Source organism: Cryptococcus neoformans, chromosome 1, assembly GCF_000149245.1.
Source record: "Cryptococcus neoformans var. grubii H99 chromosome 1, complete sequence".
NCBI classification, from domain to species: Eukaryota; Fungi; Basidiomycota; class Tremellomycetes; order Tremellales; family Cryptococcaceae; genus Cryptococcus; species Cryptococcus neoformans.
The window spans coordinates 1,981,384-2,001,383 of record NC_026745.1 but is presented as its reverse complement, the minus strand read 5'-3'; the positions used below and the strand labels follow the sequence as shown (position 1 = coordinate 2,001,383).

The window sequence follows — 20,000 nt, the reverse complement described above, 5'->3', positions numbered from 1 at the left end:
TTGGCTCCGATATTGCCGCGGGATCATTTACTGGGACAGGCATTGTTTTGTAGTTTGAAAAACGGGCTTGTATAAATGAATTTTGAAGTCATCACGAAAACAAATCAGGAGAACTTTTGGTGGCGGAATTTCCCACGGTGGTCATTCCGCAACACTTCGGTAGTCTCCTTTCCTACGAGGTATAAACTCTCTCCATCGGCGTCATCTATACCACGTCGACACATATTTCCATACAAAATGGAGACAAACCTCGCAGCCACAACAGCAGCTAGGAAGGAGCGGCTCATAGCCCTTAGAAAACGGAAAGAAGCGGTCGAATCTGGGACGAGCGATGGCCTGTACGTTCTTACTCACCCTCTTCCACTCCCTGCTTTCTAGGCATCATCATCTTACACTTCTTTGTTTGTAGGACACATTTTGCCCTAAAGCAAAGAAACTATGACCCGGAAACGCGTGGATTCCGTAAACGTGAGACTGGCGAAGAAGGGGAGGATACCGTCGAAAAGGCTGTGGAAGGATTGGCAGAGCAGATTATCAAGGAGGACGAGGAGAAGAGAAATGAAGAGCTCGTATGTTTCAATCTCTATTTGTTCAAATTACCAATTGCAAGGTACTTATAGGATGTTGCTGGTCTTTAACAAAATTCGCGTAGGATCTGTTTAACATTCAACCGAAACGTGCAAACTGGGATCTTAAACGAGATATGAACAACCGCATGGGCAAACTGGAACGCAAAACCAACGAGGCTATCGCCACCATTTTCCGTGTGTACTACCTAAATCATAATCCTTATAAAAGGAGCCACATGCTGACGGATTGGGTGAATGATGAAAATAGGACAAAGATTACAAGCAATGCGAAAGAATCAGGACCCTAATGCTCAAGTAGATTTGGTAGCTGGCATCGCCGCGGCTGAGCATGAGCGGGATGAACGGGCGAGATCTGAAGACAGTGATGAATAGATGTTAATGATGGAGTATGGGCTGGATTGCTCGGAAGAGATAGAATTAAGTCTTTGATGGGAAAAGGAGGCGATCAAGCAGCCCTTCGGCAGCGATTGATGTATGTATACTCTAGCTCTTCTACACTTTTCCAATGCTTTTGAGGAGTCCTAGAGAAGAAAGTGTATTTGTGAAAGACTGGAACAACCGATTGCATATGAAAGAAAACCCGTTTGCTACTTTGTGATCTGTTATCTGTGATCCCCTATGTTGAAAGTTGATACAAATGCTGCCTACGTCCTTGACACGTTAACTAATGCCACATGAAGAAGCAACTGAAAGCCGCTCCCTCCTTCTCTTTACAACTGCCCCTCATCGCATTCTTCATCTACTGTATTCTCTAAAGAAAGATGAACAAAAAAACAAAAAAAGAATGAAAAACACCTCTTTACAACTAACTCTGCACCCTTTGGGTTGAAACAATCAGGCTTTTACTTTTATTTCTGATATCCGATTTCGGTGAAACTTTTACTGCAAGTCCTCCAACAAGAATCTCCACAAGGCATCTTGATCTTTGTAATCATGGTGAATTAGACTGACAAGCCACCATTCATTGGCGATACCCTCAAGGAGCTTGCGTGAAGGTGTGTTGCGGGGGTAGAGGAGAGACCATTCAGTCCAGATATCGAATGCTTCCTCCTGCAGGGCAAAAAAACGAAAACATCAGCAGCCATACGCGCAAATCAGTGATGCTACGATGCGTGAAAAAGAAAAAGAGTGGGAACGAACCTTCCAAGCGAGGAATGAGGTTTCTTCAATGATGGTAGATTGAGCAATCTCTTGGCCGGGGAACACACCCCATGTGACAGCATTGACAGAGTCCTTATCAGTGTTAGACTTGAAGTCGCCCTAATCGCCATTATCAAAGTCAGTTCTCGCGTCTGGCTCGCGCTCAAACCCACAAAAAGAAATAAAAGCATGACTGACCTTCCTGTTCGCCGCGTACATAGTGATAAGGCCCTTACCCTCCTTCTTCACCTTTTCCTTCAACCTGTTCACCTCATTCTCCGTCACGAAGAACTCTACAAACGCCTTTTGGAACACATACCCTCCCCTTGGACCCCAACCCACAATCTCGTCTTCACTCCTTGCTGCATCTACCGCCGGCTGAGAACCAACGGTCCAATGCTGGACCTTGGCAGAGTTAAGCGCAAGGAGGTGAGGAAGGATCATATGCGATTCAGGAGAGAGTGGGAGGTCACAAAACGGGGTTGTGAGATGCTTCGGGTCCGAATGGAGGTATGCTGTGAACAGCGCCGAGAGATCAGAGGTGGAGATGGGTACACCCCATTCTTTGAGCGCTTGGGCGGCGGTAATTTTGAGACCGCTACCCCAACCGTCAATCTCACCGTAAGCGGGTGATCGGACGTCGGTGAATCGACCATTGGGGAATTCGTCCCAGCTATCTTCGCCGGTAGCTCCCTGAGCACCGAGACCGGTCTTGGGCGCAGGGGGGAGGGTGGTGGAGGTGAGACCGAGCTGCGCGAGCTGGTTTGCTTCGGAGGGAGAGATGGAGAGGTTCTTCGCAGGGCTCTGAGCTGTATCAGCCTTGCCGTTAATCGGGATGCCATTTACCGCCCGACTATCATCCTCAATGAGCTTGTTTTTCACAACACCCTCATTCTCGCTCGCTTTGCTAGCCGCTGACCACCCGAGATTGTCCAAAATCTTTCTCACACTCTTCTCCAAGTTGAGCGTACAAAAGTGGACACCGGGAACAAGGCCAGATCCAATGATTTGATTGACCATCTTGGTAGCGAGTTCGGCACCGTAGCGCTTGACAGTGGCATCATCCGAGGAGATGGGTTGGAGATCAGAAGTAATGCTATCGGGAACGGGACACTTGGTGAGGTTCACTAGTCGTCGGAAAGAGGCGTAGTTCTGGATGGGCATGATTCCGGGGATAATGGGTTGGTTGATACCTATAGGAATCTCGGTCAGCATGCAATTACATGATACAAGGAACGGCGGTTTACCCTTGGCACGACAAGTCTTGACCCATTCCAAAAATACGTCGACATCGTAAAACAGTTGCGTGACGATAAAGTCGGCACCGGCGTCGCATTTTGCCTTGAACCATTTAAAATCCTCCTCCTCTGACTCTGAGTCGGGATGTGGATTAGGGTAGCCAGCAACACCGATACAGAAGTAGTCGCCGTGGGTCTGACGGATGTAGCGGACAAGATCATCGGCGTGCTTGAAGAAATCGGGAGTGGAAGTAGGGTTGATAGCATATTCCTCTTCTCTGGGAGGGTCTCCCCGGAGGGCGAGGATGTTGGAGATACCGAGATCTTTACATCTCTAATCGCCCCGCCAGTCCGTCAGCAACTTGGCCATCTCTTTACAAATGAACGACACTTACTCGGAGGGCAAAGTCGACCTTGTCCTTGGGCATGTTGGTGCAGGTGAGATGCAGGATGACCTCCACGCCCATACCCACGACCTGCTGCGCGAGCTCGAGACTTTTCTCGGCTGTCGAACCGCCAGCGCCCCATGTGACGGAGACTGCAAGAGGAGCCTGGAAGGGCGGAGAAGTGAGTCGGCGGATACGGTCGAGGAGGTTTACAAAGCCTGGGTCTGTGAGTGGTGGGAAGAACTCGTAGTTGTGGAATGGGCCATTGTGAGCGGCTATGAGGGATGTGAGATGGGGCATTTTGGCAGGCGGGGGAGTATATCGATCCACTCAGAAGCACAAACGTCGAAAGTGACTCCAAATTAAACATCCCAGAACTCGCATATATTGCCTTTAATTATTCAATTTACAGCTCAAACGCAACATAAAAGCCTCATTTGGGCCGGGCAAACCATTACTATATCGGGCCAAAAACCTATTTCCTCTATCCACCACCATCTTTCAAGGTTATATTTACATCTCAAATCTGAACAAGCCCATACAATCCCATAGTCATGCGTCACTCAACATCTGTAGTCATCTCTCACAACCTTCATTATCATATGAAACTTCAACTGTTCTCGGCCTCCAGTCTACTTCAAACCCTCCCGGACTGCCCTTCGTCGGATCCTTTCAGCTCGACACAAAAAGGATGGACGGCCCTGCTCAACCCTTATACTCTTTGGGGACATCTCAGAGAGAGGATGCGACCTGTAAAGCGATGTCTTCAATACTAAAATCTACATGATCTTTGCCCAACTCCGCACATTATTACTACTCCTCGCATCACATCTCGTACTAACCACAACCACCCTTGCGCATACTGGCCATCCCAGCCACTGGGCACCTCAGCCAACGAATCCAGCTGATACTCTTTGGACCTCCACAAACATTGTTGTACCTATCGTAACTCGAGAGCAGCACATTCCACAGCCGAATATCGTACCTATACAGCTTTCTCGACAGCCACAGCAATTTCTCACCCATACGGAAACCATTGATCTACCGACTCCGCAACCACCTCAGGGTGTACTACCTTACGCCCAACCTCTTTCGATCATCCTCATTTTCTGCGCCGTTCTAGGCTTCATATCGACCTTTACGACCTCACCCTTTTCCTTCCAAATGTCCTCATCCTCTTCCAAACCTCCGGGTTCATCCTCTTCCTCTTCCTCCTCTTCCCCCCCGAAACCGTCCTCCCCTCAGCCCGTACCCACCATCTCCGCCAATGCATGGATGTCATTCTTCCTCTTTTGCTGCCTCGTCTTCATCATCCTTCAAGGCCCACTCGGTCTGACAGGCGGAGGGACACTTCCAGGTGTAGCCCAATGGACTCAATGGCCAAAGCTTGGCGGCGGTGGTGGTGGTGGCTGGTGGACGGGCTGGGATGGGCTGGGCTTGGGCGGTGCACCAGGATGTGTCGGGGTGGTGGCTGGGATGGTACCTTGGTGCCAGCCTCAAGTCCAGCAGCCTCCACCCCAACCCCCTCTAGTCCCTCCTCTATCCCAAGTCCAAATCCAGCAGATCGTTCAGAATCCTCCCCTTCCCCCTTATTACCAATCACCCCCGCAAAGGATAGTTAGTCACCAGCCCGCTGCGGGAGTAGGTGCGCAAATGGGCGGTCAGGGTGGTTTCGCGACACCTGAAGGAGGTGGTGGATGGAGTTGGTATGCTAATGGACCTTCATCAGCTTCTCCTGGTTCGGTACGGCAATATACTGGTCGCAAGTTTATCTCTTTTCTTTTATTATGATATACTGATCAACGCAATGTCGTCCACAAGAGTACTATCCACCGCAGCAGCGATCAGTCCAATATCAACGTCCAGGTCTTCAATTACAAGTTTCAACCGGTCCCCAACAACCAGGTAAGCTTTTTTCTTTCCCAGCCAACTCCCCCTTGGATAGCTCACACTCACACACAAGCTTTCAACCATCCTTACACCTACACTTATCCCCAACATTCTCAATACCGATGTACGATCTACCAACCATGGTTTTGCGCTCCGACGTTTGCTTATGCCCAATCATACTCGCCGGGTGGCGTTGGAACGGTGTATGAACCTGCTCGTGCTTATGCATATCGGTACCAACAACCGTACTCTTACGTTCTCGGGCACCGGCATTATCCTCACCGCCATCACCAAAATGGACAACTCTACCCCGATCATTCCCATCGCCACATATATGCGAACGCACCAACTTACGGATATCAATACCAACAAACAGGTCCAGGTGGGAATATCCAAGCCCAGGTCCAAGGGCAAGGGCAACCCATAAGCGTCGTACATCCCTCTCCCCAACAGGCGATACCGTGTCCTCCTCAAGCTGTACCTGCACCCCAGGGTGTAACGCCAAACCCCTTCGGTGGACTTGCAAACCTAGACAATGCGTTCTACCCGTTGCTCGTAGGGGCCATCGCTCTCCTTGTAATCTTTGATTACATGTCGTAATTGGCATTGTTGGAGGACTGTTCCGCAGAGGAGTTTATGAGGTGTAACCGGTTGCCGGAAAAATCCCGCCCGTTGTCTTGTTGTATTCTTGTATCTATGTATTTTCTGCCTTTAACCCACATATATCACGGTCCAATCCCGCCTTTTTCGGTTTTATAAACGAAATAAAGGGCAGGAACGCTGATCAATTGAGTTTCGTGAACATCATGCCATGACAAGGTTGTTTTCTATAAGATAAAAATATGCACGTTGAAATCACCCAAAGCAAAATAAGGAAAATCAGAGATCCAGATACAATTAAAAAAAGGTCTTCAAGCTCTTCTTCCCGCCCGACCATCATCACTTCTTTTCCATATTCCCTATTCTACAGTAGACCATACAGATAACAAAAAAAAAGAAAAACTTCTCACCAAATTTCACTTTAAAACATGGTACTCTTCGGGCCTCCATCAGGGAACAAGACGGCATCCTTGAACCCATTCGCCAACTTGCCCCACTTGCTCTTTGGCTCCCTTTTCAGATCCTTCTCGCTCAGCGTCTGCTGCTCTTTCGCCGCCTGTATCTCTGCCTTGCGCTGCGCCTCGGCTTTGAGAAGGGCCATTTTCTTGGCTTGCTCTGCTCGAAGGGCTTCAAAGTGGGCTTGCGCTTCGGCTTTTTTTGCTGCTTTTTCAGCTTGGCGGATACTGCTCATAGGGGGGTTTCCCCCTTTCCATCAGCCGCAGTCCTTGCAAATAACAAAAGGAAAAAAGAAGGAAGAAAAAAAAAGGAGAAATGGGGACTCACGCCTTAGCCTCTGCTTTAGCAGCCTTCTTACTACTCGTCCCCGTTGATCCAGAGCTGATACTGCTCCCACAGTCAAACGCGCTATTCGCCAAACTGGTCACTGTCTGCGCCCTCAGAAGCGGCCCACCAGTCTCCTCGCTCCATTCTGTGTTTATGGGTGAAAGCGGATTGCTCGCACCAGAGGACTGGGTGTTTATCGAAAAATGCCGGGCGCCTTTGAGTGAAAGCGAAGGCGGAGGCACAAAGACAGAAGGAGAATGGGAAGAGACTGATGGTGTACGGGAGATGGAGGGTGCAGGGGATACTTGCATAAAGGAAGAGTCGTATGGGTAATCATGCATTGTGGGGGAGTCGGTGCAGGTTTGTTGCAAGCCGGCAAGGTTTTGAAGGGTAGAAGGCTGCAAAAGACCGGCCGCTTCCAAAGTCGCTTGATTAGGCTTCTTTTGCGCCGAAAAGAGATCTATAAAAGGATCCCTGTTCATCCTCCCTATACTACCCCTTGACCTAGGGTCGAACGCATCATCCTCTGGCAAAGCCGGTAAACCCACACCTGAGCTTGAGCTTGACCTATTGTCCATCAAACCGCCTCCCAGCCCGGTAGACACAGACCAGTCCTTATGTTGAGGGAGGATCCAAGATTCTCGAAGGGATCCGGAAGGCGTTTGTGGGTAGTTGCTCGTCAAGTCCGAGTTGGTAGGACTGGATGGCCTTCCGAAAGAAGATTGTTCAGGCTGAGTAGAGTCGCGTGTGTGGGTAAAAGATGGTGGGCGGGAAAGAGGAGGTGGGGCGAGAGGCGGGAGACGCATATGGCTCCGTTGAGGAATAGAGGACAAAGAGGAAGGGCTTTGAACAGATTGCAACGAAGTCAAAGAACGGTCAGAGCTTCGGTGACTAACATTATGTTGACGAGGAAGCATGTTAATTTCCTTTGCGGATACGTCGAGAGCGGCAAGAAGGGCGTCGATCTTGTCGTCATCATCGTGCAACGTATCCTGCTCAGGTGATGAAGAGATAATGTCCTCGGGGATAGTTAACGAATCAGCACGAGCTCGTTTGACGGGGGCGTCGATAGCTCCAGGACGGGTGGCGCCAGACGGAACGCCGTTGGCGGGGGAACCAGGTTGAGTACGGCCTGGAGTAGAGTCGTCGCCGTTGGCACGGCCTTCGTCTGGGACGGCTGAGCCTGGGTTTTGCCTATTGTGGCCTCGAGACGAGCCGTTCTTCGCAGACTAGTAAACTTGTCAGCCGATACTCAAAAAAAAAAGAACAAGGAAAAGACAACTCACGTGAATCATATTCAATGCCCTGACCTGCAAACACTGCTCCCCAGCAAGTGTCGCAATCTCGTAGATACCAACTGCATTAGAAAGATCCAATCTCTCATGCAAGGCGTGCACAACGAGCCTATTCAGCCTTTCAATCTTGTACTGTTTGGACATGAACAGCAAAGCTGAAAGTACAGGTGCACGGTTTTGGAGTGGAGTGGTAAGAGAAAGGGTGTAAAAGTATTGAATGAGGGCGACACAGACTGGGAACGGCTCAGAGAGGGTGAGATTGTGGAGCGCGAGACGAGCCGGGTTGAAAGAGCCGAGAAGGGTATCGTTGATGTCCACAACAGCAGCATCAGAAATTAATCCATGAGCTTTATTTTCAAATTCCCGTTCTTGATCTGCGAACCATGGCCAGCGCTCGCTCAGAATCTTTCGAGAGCATTTAACACGTCGACCATCGTCACATATGACCTCGAAATCAGATGCAAGCTTCTCATCGAGCATTGACAGACTTGCATGCTGGACTTTGGTAGGTACCACGAGGTTGGGAGGTTGGTAAATACCAAAAGCTTCGAGAGAGATGACGGCGATATGATCGAGATTGACGGCGCGTCGACTGTAATCAGACGTGAGGTCAGATTGTGTATTGCCAAACACCAGCACTTTGGCCTTGTCTGCCCAAACAAGGGCACGGTTCCAGCTTCCAGTTGATAACACGGAAGGCTCGAGGTGCTTCCATGTCATGGTTTCAAGATTGAGTGCCCAGATGGAAAAGGCGGCAGAGACGGAAGCGAGATAGAGACCACAGAGAATCAATGAATTGCCAACGATACCTCCGGTGGGGAAACGAAGACCTGGGGGTTGGGATGATCCGCGCATACGGCGGGATTCGTCGCGGATGATAAATTCGGGCGGAGGCGCGTGCTTATTGGAAGCGATGTGTTCAGAACTGTCGGGAGAGAGGATATCGAGTTCACGTCGAACTTTGGCAAAGTCATAGTTGGAGTAGCACCAGATGTCTGATGGATTATTAGCATATCAAAACTATTCCAATAAAGGGGTATATACTTACCTCCGCCCTCGCCTTCCTCATCAACCGAGTATGCATGTGTAGTAGCCGACTTTAAATCTCCTCCCTGCCGAGGCGTCTGGACTCTCTTCTTGGAACTGGCCGCAACACTTCTGTACGCTCCCTTGGAGTACATACCATCGGCTTGAGGTTGTTCAGTCTTGGAAATCCAGACTCGGTTCTTCAAATCATAGACGTTGATCTCGTAGATCCAAGTATTATCCGAATGCTGACCACCTGAAATGACAAGCTTGCCACGGGACACTGCGCTAAGGTGAGCGTAACGTGCCGACGGGATAAACGCCTGATCTTGAGCTGCCAAGTCAATACCGAGAGCAACACCATCGGGAGGCGAAGGTTGAGGAATCCACCTTCTGGAGATACAGTCAAAGAACCAGATATCATTATGCACCGACATGGGTTCGGAATCTGACATTCCACCAAAGCACACGAGCTTATCCTCCCAGACGTCCATTGAATGGAAATAACGAGGACCGGGACCCGGACCGGCGTCTACGCGTTCCCATATTCTCGTGCCAAGGTCCATAGCCCACATGTCGGATGTGAGGCGTCTTGTCTGAACTGACTTGCCGCCGAAGAGAAAGACTGTAGGTGGATGGGGTGCGGGGAGAGGGGAGATGGTGATGGATGGCCCCTGTGTGCAGTAAATGGTCAGTTAGTCGCTGCTGTGTATACGCGAGACGGAGGAATGTTCTTGACGTACGGTGAGGGGCGGTGGGACGTGGCCCTTTGTGGGCTCACTCCAGCTTATGACATGCGCGGTACCGGCGTCCATTGTGAAGTGGACGAGTGCGACGGACGGAAGCGAGATACAGTGACGGGGGGCTGAAGAACGCTCGAGAATATGGTCTTTTACGTGGCGGGGGATGTGTGAGACTGGCCTGATGGGGTACCTGCAGGTGCCCGTGCGGGACGAGCGAACGACACGATCAAAAGGCACACCGGATCAATCAATCCACACGTCAGCCAGAACGCCGCTGGGGACGCTCGGTGGCTCCACTACGTTCTACGCTCCCTGCTAGCGGGGTGCGTCGAGTGATGTGATGGAATCACTGATGGCGATGCCTGATGAGCAAGAATGCAGGATGATAGACTATTATGGCCCGCGGACCTTTTCTTGCTGGTCTCGTAAGAAGAACTGGGGTCTCTGGCTGTGTTGGGAGAGATCGTGCACTTAAGACGTCAGTTCCGGGCCGTCAGTCGCAGGGCAGGCAAGGGTACTCACAGAGTATACATTCGCGCCCAGAGCACACACCAGAAACTATGCTCAGCAGCACAAGGACAACACGCTGAGTATCTTTTTGTCTCCTGTCTCGTGCCTGGACGTTCGCGGTGGAGGCTGGCGTAAGCAGGGGAAGCGCAGAAGAAGAAATGAAGGGACTGCCTGATTCCACACCCGCTCTGGAACTTTCGAACCTTTTCAAACGGGGTAAGAGGAGAAGAAACGGAAGAAGCACCGGATGAAAAGAAATCAGAGGCCTGATGGTCGTCAAGAATTCAATCGATGACCCATGCATTGCACCGTTTTTTTCATCTTGCCGTATTCCGTGTCGGCCGGGCAAATTACTTTTGACCTTTCTTTTTTCCACAAATATAATGCAGCGACAGCCGCAGTCGGGCAGCTCAATTGAACAGGCACGACGCTGAGGTATATGTCACCTACCGCTCCCATGTATCGTTACTAGCCCAAACGCGTATAGGAAATTAAGACGATAGACAAAATAGCGGACAGTGACGGTGAAGGGCATGAGGGTCCTTGAGAATAATGGCGCTTGCCAGTGTGAGCGAGCTACGTATCTAGCTCACATACCCTTTCCACAGTCATCCATTCGGCTGCTTATCTCGCCTTGCCCTGGGCCTATACGTTTTTTTTGGATCTCGGAGAGCTCACCACTCGCGTCACTTGTCCAAATTCTTAATTACTGAATACGTTGAAGCGTCTCACCGTGTCAGGGCAAGTCACCGGTATAGTAATCAGTTACCAGGTTCCATCGCCATACCCGTCAATTAATTGTCCTTCTTGCTTCCTTCCTTCTCTTCCTTTCTAATGTAATCGAATTGCCCTTCCTCCGCAGCATCCTGCAACCGGCCTTTCATCAATCCTGTACTACCAAAGTGAGGTGCACATGTTTCTCCCCATTCCCTCGGTCATGCGGTCTTATAATCAATCCTCTCTCCTACTCTCCGCACATTCAACGCCACGACCCAAAGGTTGATGATGAGACATCATCACGCAGCGACCAAAGAAGTACACCACTAGCCAACTGTCGATTGTTTGTTACAAACATAACATGACGCATCAGCAAACACACTACATCACAAGAACGTAACGCCCCGCCGCCGACATGCACGATCAAAAGTAAAAATCCATCATCGCATGTCTCACTGCTCATACCTCTTATCTCTTGTCGCAAGTAAACGGTGACAGAAGACGCTACAGCTTCTACTAAGTTCTGCGCAATTAACGGAGAACCAAAAAAAAAGCATCCCTGCCATCTTCCCTTCACGCCAGTATCGCCCTGCACGCAGCATGCAACGGCAAAAAAAGGACAGAAGACAGGAAAAAAGCGGCTTTTTTGGCACTTCGGGGTACGGAAAACCCACCATTTAGGTCAGGGCGACGCTGTGAATGTGTGAAGAAACAATCCAAAAAACCGAAACCGGCGCTAGAACAAGGATCCGAGATCCAAAAGGCTAGTCACCACAGGCACCAGGTCACCTTTCATTTTCACCTTTCATTAATTGCTAGCCACCACTGGTCATTAGCTCGTCTGTTCTTTATCCTTTTTTTTTCTTTCTCGACGGAAGCGGGGCAGAGATGCCTCATACACGTAAGCACTTTGTCATTTTTCGGCCGCTTTTTAGTCATTAGATGATTATCTCTAGTGTGTAATTTCATTACCACTACTTGTTCATCCCAACCGCTCATCCCATAACGCTGGGTTTTTTCTTTCCCAAGCTAAACGACAAGCGAGGTCTTTAGGGAGCAGAAAAAGATCTATATAATATAGAGACCTATATATCTAAGAATGAAGAGCTAAGGATCCTCATTTGTCCAAATTCGATCTAAAGGAGGAGGGAAACAAGACCCTTTTTATATCCTTTACACTTACAGGTGGATATCTTGTAACGTATAGATAGTAGTCATGATCACTTAATATAGCGCCCAAATCAGTCCCCAATCATCGAACCGTTGATGTATCTGATGAGTTTCTTCGTCCTCCGATCAGCAGTGCCACGACGGAACACGCACGGCGGAAGGTAACAACACAACATGCTATGTATTGCCTCTTCTTGCAGCTTGAATACATAGTACTTTGCTTTTACATGCCGCCCTATCCGACATCATAGCATGGATCCTCTCTTGATACCCATGGGCCGTCTCTTTGCCAATCGCAGTACTCTTCTTTCTCGCTCGATGCCTGCCGCCAGTGTTATTGTCTCTTCTCAAACATGATAGTATCTTGCATGGAGTATATATATGTTCTGTCAACTTTGTGCACAAAGAGGATGAAAAATTCTGTAACTTGATAGATTGATAATACAACACTTTTTTCTCTTAGGATTGGGAGTCTAGGAATTAATCTGACATCTTATATCACCGCGACCTTCTCATCTCTTTCTTTGCAGCTTGTGTCGCAAACCCTTTTAGAAAGTCTCCTATCCAGGTACTCGCTTATAGAACCTAAAGACTCGGTCAGTTGACGGTCCATAGTTAGGCATCGAGGAAAGACAAGTGCTTACAAAATATATGCTGGTCGGGACTGTATGGGTTGAAGAAATAGCAATGGTTAATTCGAAGAAGACGACGAAAGAAATTTGTTTTAATGAGGAACAAAGGCTCACAATTACGTCCTTCTCCTGGGCAGGCATCACCTGACTGTCCTCACAATACTTCCATCCTTCTTTACTCTTCACAAAAGCCGTATCTGAACCTCGAATCAGTCATTCGTCTTCTTGCCAGACCAAAGACCAAAAACAAAAAAAGCTAAACTCACAATGACCCGAACTGAGCGTCCCCATATGATTACTTACACCATACAAATCGTACTTGAAGGGCCCCACTTGAGCCCTTGGATCAAACGTTCCATCCGGCCCCACCTGCCTTCCACTTCCTATTGACGAACCTGCAGGTCCGGGCAAGTACCGTGTAAGATCTAGACCTCTGATGGGGAAGATGACGGGCGTCTCGGACTTGTCCCAGAAGAGACCGTCCCGCGTTGTGAATCGTTTGAGTTGGATGAGCAGTACAGGTGGAAGACGGGCGATGGTTAGTGTTTTGGAAGCGCGACGGTTGGTTTTGCAGCGAGGACAATACCTGAAATACTGTCAGCCCAATGCAGAGAGGGCGTCGAGGGAAAGATAAAGCGTACCAGGCGTTCTCCTTTTCCATCACTTCGGCCTTGACGAATTCGTCAATAAGTTCTTGTATAACGACCTTTGTTTTACCCGATGGAACGGGCAGAGACATGTACATGAACGCATCATAAGTCGTCGATGTCTGGTTCAATATCCGTCAGTTATTTTTCAATGATGGACTCGGAGGAGGTTACACTCACCTTGTGACAGGTCAAACACTCCAACCTATTCCTATACTGCCCCTGGAAGAGATCCACAATCAAACTATCATTTCTTTGCCGGTAGATAGCCCATTCTCTCTCAGAAGCCACTTCTGGTGGGGCGCTCTCCAACATCGCCTCTCTTTCGGGAGTCATCTCCACAGGCGGGGGTTTGCGCTTGATTCGGTTAAGGTCTTCATGTAAGCCGTCAAGGACGAATGACAAAAATTCTTGAGAGTCATGTTGGTCAGAACCGAGAAATTGGGGGGCAAAATGCGTGATTTGTTTCTAGTATGTAGCCTTGGGTTTAGCCAGTATACCAAGAACAAAAAAAAAACAAGGTAAACTTACCCGGAAAGTCATAGGTGATAAAAACTCATATTTCTCACTCCACAATACTCTCAATAATTCTGCCCAGGCCTTGGCCAACTCGCCTTTGGTCCCCAACGGATTTTCTTTGTTTATTGAACGAGCAAAGGTTCCATCTAAAAAAGGACATCCATAGCAATCAGTTTGACATTTCGACAATTAAGCATATATGGGCCACTCACCAAGGAAAAACGTAGAGAATGGATATGTCGCACTGAGACATTGTATTGTCGAGTTCATATAACAAGTACTAATCACAATCAGCATCTTTTCACAGTTATCACTTGCAGGAAATGTGAAATTTACTTTCCAAGATTCTTCAACCCAGTAATACCCAACACCACATCCCGCCAATACCCCACTTTATCCTTCCCACCGGCAGTCACACCGTCCAAACCCCTCATCGCCTGACTCCTCGTCACTTGCCCTTGGGGTGGAAGTTGACCATAACCGGAAGAAGTCGGTACCAAACTTTGCGCATGCACATGTGCGCTAGTGTACGCATCATGTCGTTCCATCGGCCTCGCCACGGCTGGGGGAGGCATCGGGACTGGTACTTTTGCCAATGCGTGCGCTTGAGGGTAATCGATCGATGCCCGCGGAGAGGCTATGGATGATATGGATGGTGTCATGGAGTTGGAAGCAGGGAGGGGTGGGGAAGTGTAGTATTGCTGTTGAGGCTGGGGTGTGGTGCCAGTTGATTGTATGGAGGGTGAAGTTGAGGCTGAGCCAGAGTACGATTGACCTGTATGTTCAATGTAGTCGCTTCGCCGTCTGGCACCTGGTCCGGGGTGAATGGAGGCTTGTGGAGGAGCTGCAATGGCCCCGTGGGAAGAGTAAGTTGAGCCCGTTCTGGAGTGGTGATGCCTGTATGTAGGCGTGTAGAGTTGCGATTGGGAGTGAGAATGGGTGGAGGGACGGTACGAGTCTCCGGTCATGGATTGAGGCCCGGCGCCAAACTTGGAAAGGGATCAATACATTAGAACATTACACATGTGCGACATACATGTAATAACTCACGTTTTCAGCAATACTCTTCGCATACTGTGACGACTGGTAGACCTGCGCTTCCCTATTCGCATTCCTAACACCAATCTCGGAAGGGGCAGGAGACGCAACATCCGATCGCATCAGCGTATACCCATTCACCCCATTCCTCACATCCTTCTCCTTTGCTGCATGTGCACGCCTCGCCGCTCGCATCTTGATAAACTCTCTCCATTTTTCATAACCTCCTACCAAAATGACGGGATTTCTCTGCAAACGCTTCTCATCATGGCCCATAAAGAACATATCCCACAGTCGGCTTAGAGGACCGTCCTTGGGCCATACGGGAGAACGAGTGTCGTAGACTATGATGAGGTCGTATTTGTGTCGATTCTGAAAAGCTTCGCGTTGAACAGCGGGGGAGAGGGAAAGTGCGTCTTCTAATTTGCTCGCCGTCATACTAAAATACTTTTTTTTCAGTCTTTCGTCGTTTTACTAAAAACAGAGTCACTTACCCTTCACGAAGCAAGACTGTCGGATCCAGCCACACGACCTCCACCCTCGCGCCCCTCTTCTCATACTCTCTCCCTACATATCCCTTCTTCCACTCGTCTTCCGGCCTTATGTCCAAGAACAACATCTCCACTGAAGGATTAAGAAAGTATTCGCGTAGTTCATCCGGAGTGATAGAATTACTAAAAGGAAACTTTGGTTTCTCCTTGGGTTTGAGAGTAGGCTGTATGGCATCAGAGGCGGGAGGGCGAGACGGAGGTTGGGGCAGAGGATGTCGTGTGGTTGGAGTAGGATGGGATGATGCGGGAGAATATTGGGGAGGGGTAGATACAGCCTCAGGGAAATTTAGAGCTTCCATTTTTCCACCACCGCTCACGACTTTTCCTTGAGGAACATCCCCATCAGGCATATCTACCAGATCTAAACCAGCAACATTAGGCATGGGTGTACTAGCGGGTCGATGCAGACCGACACCCGAGCCAACATCGGGTTTGGGAGGTGATGGCCCGCGGGGGACGGGAGTTTGTCCCGGAGTTTGAGCGGATGAAGAACCGGGTGATGGTGAGAATGCAGACGCCTCCGGTCGAGCAGGAGGGGGTGGCAGGCCGGGCTTGGATGTCGGAACGGAGGGTAAAGATGGAAGGCCTGGGATATCGTCTTCTTCAGAGATCAGCGGTTGCTTTGGAGGTTTCGCGTACTGTGGGCCGCGGTACATATCATGACTATTCGAATCAGGCTGTAACGAGTCGTCGTCCCATTGTTTCCCAAACTCGGAGAGAGATGGGAAAGCACGTTCAAACTCTGCCAGACCGTCTTCAGGATGAGGCTCCATGTCGGATGGGTTGATGGGAACATTTGGTTGTGTTGGCTCAGGAGAGGGTAATGGCCGATGAGACGCTGGAAAAGATTGAGGAGAGGAAGGAATGGAGGGTAAAGGCGATCTGGATGGGCCAGCTGCAGGTGTGGGCATCGGTGATTGCGCCGGTGAAGCTGCCACAGACCCGACAGATACGCTCAAGCCCTGCCCTTCATTCGTCAAAGTAGATCGTCGTGATCTGCTAGAGGATCCACTGGCTTGCACGTTGACGGGTGCAGATGGAGGTGATTTCTCTTGCGACGGAGTTGGTGGTGGTTTAGATGAAGCAGTGACCACAAATTGCCGCCCATTGGCCGTTGTCGTGGACAAAGGTCGCGATTCGCTGCCACTCCTTGACCTTGCCGCCGAACTGGTCACGCTACTCAAAGCAGCGGGCTTGGGCGCTTTGGCAGGAGCTTCTCTACTCAAGCGCTTCGACTGAATAGTTTCAACCTCCATTCCGTGTCCGGCAAGTGCCTGCATTCGATCTCTGATATTGCCGATTGATGTTATTTCAGGCCCAGATCGTTGTCTTGATACAGATGGTTTCGATGGTTCTGATTTGGACTGAGCGGATGAAGACGCCTCGGCCTGTCGGAGTTCCTCTTTTAAAGTCTTGGCCTTTGCGACAAATGAATCATACATCTAGATGGTATAAGTTTGGGCGTATACGGTAGCAGCAGAAAGGCACATACCGGCTTGAAATCCTTGACTCTTGCGGCCAACTGAGGGTCCTTTTTCTTGACGTCTGGCCAGTCGTTGTGCATCGCGACATTGATATAGGACTGGCACGCCCTGCTGTAGCTGACGAACATGTCCTGCTTGCTCTGTTTGCGCTCTGCCAACTTTGCCTTGTCGGCGTTGTAGCATGCGCGTTCGAACCATACTTTGGGCGGGCAGCTGCCTGCGCCACTGTCGTCCGAGGCGTACTGCAGCAGCTGCGAGAGCGGGAGCCCTGTGAAGGATGGCGGGGACGGCGGCCGGGTCATGGTGGGGCGAGGAGATGTCTGCAGTGTATCAGAGAGATCGTATTCGTGGGATCGCCGCCTATAAACACCCCCCCAGCCGGTGACGTCACCATTTGTTTGTCCAGTATTTACACGGCCGCCGTCATAATCTCTGCGTGTCCTCTATCCTCGACCACCATACACAATGCCCACAGCGTACCCAGTCCCCACCCAGATGGTCCAGCAGCTGTGGGACAGGTTCACAGCATGGGTGATGCGCTCGTACCCTATCAGAGACTCTCCGCTCAATATCCGCCCAGTACGTCTGCCGCTCCCGTCTCCGGCATTGAGCATCCGTCGCTCATCCGTGTATCTCATAGGCGATGGTGTTTGCTACCGCCTTGTGGGTCCTCATGCTGGGTGTGCTCGGTATGGCTCCTCTTCCGGAGCTTCCTGTGAACGATAAAGCCCTGCATTTCTTCGGCGTAAGTGACCATATACGTATCCCGGGCATCGGCACAGATTGACGAACGGCGAACGTGCCATGTAGATGGGTTTCGCAACTTTTCTCGTATACTTTGTGATTGAAGCGCCAGAGTGGGTGGTAGTTTCTGCACAGACCTAGTACCTCAACTGATGTAGTTGTCACAGAGGACCTGGGAGAAGGGTGTGGTACATCCGGCAGGCACCTTTGATTTTGACGCTTTTCCTCTCGTTCTTCGTCGGCGGAGTGATTAGCGAGTTTGTCCAGGCAACACTTCCCGCGAGTCTTTTTTATTTCTTTCTCCTTCATTACCCACCCACTAACCCCAGAACGTAGTGGAAGACATTCCAATCCCTTGACATCCTCTCCAATCTCGTCGGCTCGTCCGTCTTCCTCTACCTCGCTCACTTGGCCCACAAACGTCACCTCCGAAAACAAGAAATCTCCTCTTTATACGAACCCCTCTCTGCAGGTGGTGTTGGACGGTACAGGGACGCTCAAGGGCGAGAGCACGCTTTCGACGTCCCGTCCTCGTCAGGTGGCGGCAGCGGCGGGGGGCATACTCCCCGTGGTGTCTCATATGCGAACGCAGGCGCGGGTGGGGACGAATGGAGGGGACAGAGGGGGACGGGTACGATCTGGGACGAGGAAAGTGAAAGTGAGAGTGTTGGCGGAGGAAGTGTGGAGACGGAGCGAGCGGGTGGGCAAAGATGGGTCGCGGCGCCAGTGTTCAAAATCGATGATGAGGATGAGGAGACGCAAGGAAGGGTACAGCTGTAGTCTTGATTGGTAGTGCTATGGGGAAGTCACTCATTTCCTTGGAGCTGGGATGTCATGGTTTTTTTTATTTTATTTTGGCACAAAATGTATATATAACAATAGCATAAAATCTCATTCTATACATCGTTATGGAAGGTATGTCTTCCGCAACATCGTCTCGACAATACCTTGAATCATTGTACAACAAAAGCGACAGTCTACACTATTTTACAGGTGTCTCGGGAACAAACCCTCTCCTTTCTCTGCTTTCCTCCCCATCCCCATCCTCATCATCTGTCATGACCATCAGCTCACCCAACCCTTCATCCTCTTCTACTTCCTCATCCTCCGCATACTGCCAATCGCTCACCATCCTCACCCCCACAGGCGTCTCCGCTACAAATGCCGGTCTCGTCCCCCTCTCCCTATCTAGACTAAGAAGCCGAGAGGTCAATGACATTGACGACGACGACGACGACGAATATGGTTCCTCCTGGATAGGCGTCGGATGCCAGAAAGGTGCGCCAGAAGGGTTCGTAGAATGCATTCGCGGCTTGGCAGGGGTAGCCATGATAAGTGTATGGGGATCATGTTCCTGGTCGCGTTCACGCTCCGCTTTGGATTTGGGCTTGTCCTTTGATCCGCTTGTTTTGCGGCCCATGAGACCTCTACCAAATAGCTGACCTTGGCTTTGGTTCTGCGATTGCGATTGCGATTGGGACTGAGATTGGGATTGTGGTTGCAGCAACGACTGAGAGATACTCTGTCCCTGACTTTCACCCGGCCCCCATCCAAGCCCTAACCCCTTGCCAGCCTCTGCCTTTTTCGACCCCGCCCTCCTCAACCCCACTTGACGGCCTTTGAAAAGATCTTTCCCGCTTGGAGCCCGGATAAGACTTTTGGTCTTTTTCAACGGTTGCATGCCACCCAAAGAAGGTCCTAGAGAAGTAGCCACCGAAGTTGAGACGAGTGTTGATCTTGATGCTGCTGCAGGGGCTGCAACTGAAGCAGACACCGAGGTGCTCACAGGTGTCGATGTCAATGTACAAGTCAATGAAGGCGCCAGCATAGATGTACTCGTCATCTCTCCCACTGACCCAGCCTTTGTACCCGCCCCAAGTGGGTCTGTCGAACGCGATCTTGATCGATGAAAGATACTAGGCTGAGGTTTGAGGATTTGTGATTGAGATTGGGATTGGGATTCAGTGCGCGAGAGGGAACGTCGTAAGAAAGGATTGTCCTGGTTGGAAGTGGTAGAAATATCGGACGCTGCTCTTGATGGGGCACGCGATAATCGTCGTTCGCGCCCATGATCCCGGCCATCTGTACCTCCTCGATTTGAATAAGTATCCTCCCGTTTCTCCAACTCTCGCTCTTTTTCACGTTCCAAGGGATTTGAAAGGACATTGTCGCGTGATTTGCCAGCCAAAGGGAACACATCGTTATCCGCCGAAGGCATGGCGCGTGTGAGTTTTGGTTTACGTGATTTCTTGGTGGTATTTTTGGGCGGTATAATGGATGCTGGAGCAGGTGAACCA

General features: G+C 50.2%; 8 protein-coding genes and 1 non-coding gene; 3 read left to right on the top strand and 6 right to left on the bottom strand.

Moving 5' to 3' along the window:
• Positions 1–65, bottom strand: part of CNAG_00762 (diphthamide biosynthesis protein 1) — a 2,069-nt gene extending 2,004 nt beyond the window's left edge. Inside the window, exon 1 of the mRNA XM_012191555.1 lies at positions 1–65. This exon is cut by the window's left edge and continues 159 nt beyond it. Coding sequence (XP_012046945.1) covers positions 1–43 — 43 coding nt within the window. The 5' untranslated portion in view covers positions 44–65.
• Positions 66–176: 111 nt separating this feature from the next.
• Positions 177–1,228, top strand: CNAG_00761 (coiled-coil domain-containing protein 12). XM_012191554.1 has 4 exons: positions 177–338; positions 410–569; positions 653–764; positions 838–1,228. Exons 1-4 carry the CDS (start codon positions 238–240, stop codon positions 960–962), a joined length of 498 nt encoding a protein of 165 aa, XP_012046944.1. The 5' UTR covers positions 177–237; the 3' UTR covers positions 963–1,228.
• CNAG_00760 (methylenetetrahydrofolate reductase) lies at positions 1,138–3,702 on the bottom strand. XM_012191553.1 has 5 exons: positions 3,364–3,702; positions 2,978–3,302; positions 1,929–2,923; positions 1,731–1,850; positions 1,138–1,640 (listed from the first exon to the last, which is right to left on the bottom strand). The coding sequence occupies exons 1-5, from the start codon at positions 3,652–3,654 to the stop codon at positions 1,470–1,472; spliced, it is 1,902 nt and encodes a 633-aa protein (XP_012046943.1). The 5' UTR covers positions 3,655–3,702; the 3' UTR covers positions 1,138–1,469.
• A 183-nt stretch (positions 3,703–3,885) lies between these two features.
• CNAG_00759 lies at positions 3,886–5,965 on the top strand. 2 transcript variants are annotated; one of them, XM_012191552.1, is made up of 3 exons: positions 3,886–5,116; positions 5,176–5,259; positions 5,621–5,965. In XM_012191552.1, exons 1-3 carry the CDS (start codon positions 4,138–4,140, stop codon positions 5,842–5,844), a joined length of 1,287 nt encoding a protein of 428 aa, XP_012046942.1. In that variant the 5' UTR covers positions 3,886–4,137; the 3' UTR covers positions 5,845–5,965. The 2 variants fall into 2 exon arrangements, with proteins under 2 accessions (XP_012046942.1, XP_012046420.1); XM_012191030.1 differs by having other exon boundaries at positions 5,318–5,965.
• A 68-nt stretch (positions 5,966–6,033) lies between these two features.
• Positions 6,034–10,707, bottom strand: CNAG_00758 (regulatory protein ral2). XM_012191551.1 has 6 exons: positions 10,214–10,707; positions 9,692–10,161; positions 8,971–9,622; positions 7,914–8,917; positions 6,628–7,856; positions 6,034–6,527 (listed from the first exon to the last, which is right to left on the bottom strand). The coding sequence occupies exons 2-6, from the start codon at positions 9,761–9,763 to the stop codon at positions 6,266–6,268; spliced, it is 3,219 nt and encodes a 1,072-aa protein (XP_012046941.1). The 5' UTR covers positions 9,764–10,161; positions 10,214–10,707; the 3' UTR covers positions 6,034–6,265.
• A 253-nt stretch (positions 10,708–10,960) lies between these two features.
• On the bottom strand, positions 10,961–12,163 carry CNAG_12110. XR_001045397.1 has 1 exon: positions 10,961–12,163. It is a non-coding gene; the product is annotated as a hypothetical RNA (non-coding RNA).
• Positions 12,164–12,423: 260 nt separating this feature from the next.
• On the bottom strand, positions 12,424–17,280 carry CNAG_00757 (ubiquitin carboxyl-terminal hydrolase 8). XM_012191029.1 has 12 exons: positions 16,968–17,280; positions 15,419–16,917; positions 14,937–15,363; positions 14,223–14,875; positions 14,099–14,166; positions 13,899–14,032; positions 13,548–13,835; positions 13,362–13,489; positions 12,987–13,306; positions 12,835–12,917; positions 12,733–12,752; positions 12,424–12,673 (listed from the first exon to the last, which is right to left on the bottom strand). The coding sequence occupies exons 1-12, from the start codon at positions 17,259–17,261 to the stop codon at positions 12,649–12,651; spliced, it is 3,939 nt and encodes a 1,312-aa protein (XP_012046419.1). The 5' UTR covers positions 17,262–17,280; the 3' UTR covers positions 12,424–12,648.
• Positions 17,281–17,400: 120 nt separating this feature from the next.
• On the top strand, positions 17,401–18,633 carry CNAG_00756 (hypothetical protein). XM_012191028.1 has 5 exons: positions 17,401–17,538; positions 17,600–17,704; positions 17,770–17,816; positions 17,871–17,982; positions 18,040–18,633. The coding sequence occupies exons 1-5, from the start codon at positions 17,425–17,427 to the stop codon at positions 18,481–18,483; spliced, it is 822 nt and encodes a 273-aa protein (XP_012046418.1). The 5' UTR covers positions 17,401–17,424; the 3' UTR covers positions 18,484–18,633.
• CNAG_00755 (hypothetical protein) overlaps positions 18,562–20,000 on the bottom strand; it is a 2,604-nt gene continuing 1,165 nt past the window's right edge. Inside the window, exon 5 of the mRNA XM_012191550.1 lies at positions 18,562–20,000. This exon is cut by the window's right edge and continues 51 nt beyond it. Within this exon, the coding sequence (XP_012046940.1) occupies positions 18,686–20,000 (1,315 nt within the window). The 3' untranslated portion in view covers positions 18,562–18,685.